A 5885-nucleotide genomic window follows, 5' to 3' on the forward strand; every position below is an offset into this window, starting at 1 on the left:
TATATAATTCTTTATCCTATTTTTAAAATTGTATTATTTGCTGAAACTGTACTTCTGATTTGATTTGAAACTGTCTCATTGCTATCTGTATATCAATAAAATTTTGGAAAAAAAAAAAAACAGATGCACCTCAAGATCATAACGTTAAGTGAAATAAATCACACACAAAATCTTGACAATCTTATGGTTTCTCTCACATAAAATACAATGGATAACTGGAAACAAGGAGAGAGATCTTTTGCAAAATGAAAGAGGAGGAAGAGATGCAGAAGAGCAGAGAGAGGAGGAGGAGGAGACAAGGGAAGGAAAGGTGCCGTGCGCATGCACCAACTCCACATGAGGAATTTAATCATTATGCGCTGCAAACGTGAAACAATAGAAATGAAAACCTAATAGAAAAAGGCATGTTTCATGTGTTTTACTCATTTTATAAAATAACATTTTAATTCTTGTTCTTAAAACAATAGACTGCACATGATTTGGAAATGAGATTGCTGAACACTGGCCAAGGAATTGTCCATTCCTTCCCTTTCTTTGCTGTCTGCCACCTCCCATTACTCTTATTCATGTAGTCACCATAGTCTACTTTCCTTCCACAAAAATTCAAGACCTCTTTTTCACATGCTGATATGCTGCGCCTCGAAGACCTGGCCAAAACACAGGTATGTGTCATGTGACTGACATCTATTTGATATGCTTCACTGTCCCCTGGTCACATATCTCATTGTTGCTGGAGAAAAGATGGTGACCAGATTATTCCACCTGTCTCCTAACAATCCTGACCCACTTTGCTCAAGCAGCTGCGCACAACTCAGCGATCTTTCAAGAATCAAATGCTGGCGGCTTCAGGCCATGTCTCCCAAACTGATGAAGCACAGCAGCACAGGTCTTTGAAAAAGCATGGCTCCTACTTTGTTTTTTAACAACTTAATCTTTGTGCTTTTCTTGAGAGCACCACCCTACATTACCTCCAGCCAGGAGCTCGCTTCCAGTGCACAGAGCATGTTTCATGTTCTGAAAAACTAGTCTTTTGTTTTCTAAGCAGCCCTGTGAACAGTCCATGGTTTGCCTTTTGCTGTCTCTGGCACACCCAAGAGCCTGACAGCCCCTCTACCACCATGCTCAGGATGCTGGTGACCACACAGATGCACACTCTAAGGAGACAAAGAGTCCCAGGGGCCCTGTGCCACACACAGGATATGAGCAGACCACACCAACGTTGGCTGCATCATAAACAACAACAAACTGCCTGGAATACTTCTCCCTCTCCCCAGAAGCACACAAAACAACCCTGCCACCATAACTTGTTAAACTATGGCCAGGTAAGCTCTCTACCATCTTTCTGTCCATCCATGTGTCCTTGACCACAAAGCGGACCAGGGACAGAGCACAGCGAGAAGGCACTGGCCTCAGGGAGATGCAATCTTCCAGGACAGAACTTCACTGAGCAAACATGCTACTTGCCATCAAGGACAGGTGAAGACCTGGTCTAGACTCATGGGTGCAAAAGGGCTCCCAACAGAGCTGTATTCAGGCCAATGAGTGGTCCCAGGAAGACAATGGGATAGTGTCCAGGGCCTGAAATAAGAGGAAGGAGGTGACAGAAGAGCCAGAGACGCAGATGAGGACCACTTCCCACAGGGAAAGGCACTGCGGGGCATGGCTCAGAGTGCTTAACTCAGCACTATAAGACACAGCTCAGAGAACTTAGCACTGCAGGAGACAGCTTGGAGTACTCAGTTTATCTCTGACAACACTCACAACCATGGAGAACACTGAGATCAGGCTCAGGAGCCAGGCTGCTTCTCCGTGGAAACCTTGAGCACACACTGAAGATGCAGGGAGGAACAGAATGTAACCTAAGTTTCACAGCACCACCCCCTACACACGCCTTGCTGCCAAACTAAGGGCATTCAGCATGTGTTCCCAACCTGTTCTGTGGCCAGAAGCATCTACTGACAGCATTGTAGTAAGCACCACAACTATTAACAAAGATGTTCCTAACCTTGAATCTGCCAATTCTCTAGGAAGCCCTGTCCCCTTCCTTCCCTTTTCACTCCCCTACCCCTCCCACTGTCATTTTGTGTAGTGCTGAAGATTGAACCCAGGGTCGTGAGCATGCTAGGCAAGTACTCTAACACTGAGCTACACCCCAGCCCAAAGGAATTTTTCAATAGTGGCAGTTGGGCCCAGGGTCCTCTCTGCCACCAAGTCATAGTCCCATCCTAAAGCTGAGATCATTTTTTCTCCCAAGATGGTCTCCTTCTGTGGCCTAGGCTGGCCTCCAGCTTCTGAGCTCTACCCTCAGTGGAGCTGGGCCCACCAGAAAGGCCATGAGACCCAGGAAATGCCTTTGTCTTGACAGAACAGGACATTTCAACACAAAGATACTCAGCACTTCACGTTGTCTCTAGAACTTCCGTAGACAGACAGCAGATTGCCAGGCCTTGCATTCATGTGTGCATAAATGTGTGTACATATGGAACACAAAAGAAATCATGGGGTTGAGAACCACTTTCCATTTCTCTCCCAAGCAATCCAAAGACCACACTGTCACCAAGGTGGGGACTGCTGCCGAGGTGAAGTTGGGGGAAAGGAAACTGGTGCAGAATAGGAGTTGGGTGCAGGGACAGTTCAGTGGGGAACTGAGAATGGGGCTCAGGTCTGGCAGTGCCAGAAGGCACATAATATTAAAGTCAGAGCATCATTCTTCTTGTCATATGGCACTGAACAAGAAGACATGGTAAGGAATTTAACAAAAGGCAAAAAAAAAATGCACACCTTGGAGTGGCACTAACGTACCTGGTAGGCAACTTCCGCCTGCACAGAATCCAGGAAGCCCTGGCTGGCTGGGTAGAGGGCAGAGGCAAACATGAAGTCCTGCCACACCTGGCAAAGAAACACAAGGCAGCAGCGTGCTCAGTGAGTCTCAGCACACAGAATCTCCATCCTGCACCAGGAGACACTGTCCCTTATACCCAGGAAACAGCGTGGAGGACAGGGGAGCCAGCCAAAGGTCTCTTGCTGCCCCAGGGGTAAGCAGATGAGCAGACACCTGAGCAAAAAAGGAGGAGAAATCCAGAGTGCATTGGGGGATGGAAATGAAGCTTTTCCAGAGCCTCACATTCCTAATGCTAACTTCCACTGCCCATTAGGCTTTGGGAGATGCCCGAGAGTGACAAATTATTTGTCCTTGTTATGTGCATGTAACAAGGTCCCACTAAGTCACTAAGTTGCTGGGAATGGCCTCAGACTTTCGGTCCCTCCTCCAGAACCTCCCATGCGGCTGTATGCCGCTATACTGGCGTGACACTGGATTTATGGAGGAGCTGACTCTACTACAAGTTCACCTCAGTAATGAGATCACAAAGCCCCTCCTGGGAGACTGTGCACACAGGGTTAAAGCCACAGCCCCAAAGCAGCTGCTTGCCCAGAGCCTTCTCCACCAACTGTGGAAGCTGGGCTCAGTTAAGGTTTCTTCTATTGTCTTTATGATGATTTTTAAATCTTATTTACCTATTTATGTATTTATTTACTTGGTATAGGGTCTCACTGTGTAGCTCAGACTCGTCGTGATCCTCCTGTCCCAGCCTCCCCAGCGTTGGGATTACAGGTGTGTGTCACCACGCCTGGTCTCGGGGGCCAGCACAGTGTACCCAGGGTTCTGGGGATGGCACGGCATGAGGTACTGGGGATCGAACCTGGGTCCTTGTGCTTACCAGGTAGTACTTAGACTGCCAAACTTCCTCCCCAGCCCTCAGTAAAGGTTTCTAACCCCATAACACACCAGCTTCCTCATCTGTAAATGCAAAGGTCAACAGTGACCCTTCTTTGGCAGGCGGGAAAATAACAAATAAAATACAGTAAAAGCAGAGCTACTATAGCAAGGCTCCACAGAGCCTCGCACCAGTCAGCCGGTCGAGGTCACCACTAACCCTGCTGTCCACGGTGCTGTGCATCCTGTAACTGTGAGGCCAGTGTGGGAACAACAGCACTGCTCTCTACATACCTGAACCCAACCAGCTGTGGATCAGAAGTGTTAAAAAAAACAAAAACAGAAATCATACCTGTCCAGAGCACTGACAGATACTGCCCTCACTGCTATTGCCCAAACAATGCAAGGACCACAGTCCGGAGTCTGTGAAGTACTGGGACATGACATGGGTTAGATGCAACCTCTCTACCGCACCACGCCGGGGTCCATGGTGTAGGGGCGGTGGGGTGCAGGCCCACAGACACTGAGGGAGGACGCTCCCTCTGTCAGCCTTCCCCTGTGCAGGACACTGAGCATGCCCTGGCCTTACTGGCTTTAGCAGCCTCACTCTCTGGAGAATCAGAGATGCTTACAGTTGCACTGTTTCTCTGATGCATACTCACCTATCACAAAGAAAGTGTAGGCAGAGAGATACTTAGGACCAACATGTGGAAGGGTTCTCATGCGGAAATAATCAGACAACTCCAATATCCTCTGCCAACGGAGGTCTGGGTTTACGATGTGTCACACGTCCCATTGACAAGACATGGGTCACCACGGGTCACTGTTGTCACACACCCCAGGACTCACCATGACCCCCAGCTCGTCACAGAGCTCGTAGAAGGCGTCCTGCTCGTAGATGCCGCCTCCCCACACCCGCAACGCATTCATGTTTGCATCCACAACCGACTGCAGAAGGAGCCGCAACCTGAGAGGAAACCAGCAAAACAACGTGCGTTCAGGCATCTTGGGATAGTAAGGAAGACTTCTAAACATTTTGTCCCTTAGAAGCACACTCCTGAAAAATCATGATTTGCATAAAATGTCAATGAATGAAAGCGAGGATGAAACAGTACACACAGCAACTGTATCACATAAAGGAAACCAACTGAAAAATTATGAATGACACCTTGTTCTAAGTTTTCTGCTTTTAAAACAATTTTTATGGTTTATTCCTATGAAGATATGTTGTGCAAACCCTAGAAGGCGTGTTCATTTTAGGGAACCATTTCAAATAGTAAGCCAAAACTGAAGTCTTTTCTTATTTTCTGAGTGAGGGTCTCACAAAGCCAATGACATATAACCCTCCTGCCTCAGGCTCCCAGAGAGATTATATGCTGAGATTATAAGCATGCACCACCACGCCCAGCTGAGAATTCCATTTTCTTATGAAATCGAAAATAAGATATATATTTTGAAAAAGGAAATTTCCACAGGTTTTAGCCAAATTAGAATTTAATTATTAACCAATTTCCATTCTAAGCACCAAATAATATACCATAATGCATATATACATTTTTGTAAATGAGTTAAACCAATTAGGAAATATTTTCATCTAAAGGTATATTCTCAAGACCTCAAGAAAACACTTCTAATTTTTTTGTAGAACTAAAATATTTCATGACTTACTTTTAAAAGAAGTTTTATTGTATTTTTAAGGCATAGAATATGATATGGCATATAAAACAGATTACTACATGAAGCAAATCAATGGATCCACCACTTTGCAGAGTTGGACATTTTTCTGATGTGTTTTTAGTGGGAAGCAGCTGAAACCTCTCATCTCTCACAAATCCCACAGACGGCACAGCACAGTGCCTGGGGCTGTGCTTACACCAGGTCCAGCCCACGCCCTGCGACTGCCTGTCCTCTCCCTCCTCTCCCTAGTCCCAAGACTTTTAAAATTCTTTCATTAGGGTTAAAGATAATTCTCATGTAAGAAGATAAAGTGCTGACAAGATAGCTCAGCAAACTAAGCTCCAGCTTTGGCAAGCACAGGGACCAGGGTTGATCCCCAGTCCCGCATGCCATGCCAGCCCTGCCCCCAGGTTGCGCTGAGCCGGCAACAGAGTCTAGGCAGGCTAGTGCATGACTATAATCCCAGAGCTGAGGAGGCTGAAAACAGGAGAAT

At 46.6% G+C, this 5885-nt stretch overlaps 1 protein-coding gene across 1 annotated transcript in view; it reads right to left on the bottom strand.

Annotated features, from left to right (window-relative positions):
• The window catches only part of Manba (mannosidase beta), a 95351-nt gene that overhangs the window by 38748 nt on the left and 50718 nt on the right, over positions 1-5885 (bottom strand). Inside the window, exons 9-10 of the mRNA XM_012517473.2 lie at positions 4565-4682; positions 2803-2889 (exon numbers count right to left, since the gene is read on the bottom strand). Coding sequence (XP_012372927.1) covers positions 2803-2889; positions 4565-4682 — 205 coding nt within the window. The remainder of the gene's footprint in view (positions 1-2802; positions 2890-4564; positions 4683-5885) is intronic.

Source organism: Octodon degus, unplaced genomic scaffold (genome assembly GCF_000260255.1).
Source record: "Octodon degus isolate 3935 unplaced genomic scaffold, OctDeg1.0 scaffold00183, whole genome shotgun sequence".
Lineage (NCBI taxonomy): Eukaryota > Metazoa > Chordata > Mammalia > Rodentia > Octodontidae > Octodon > Octodon degus.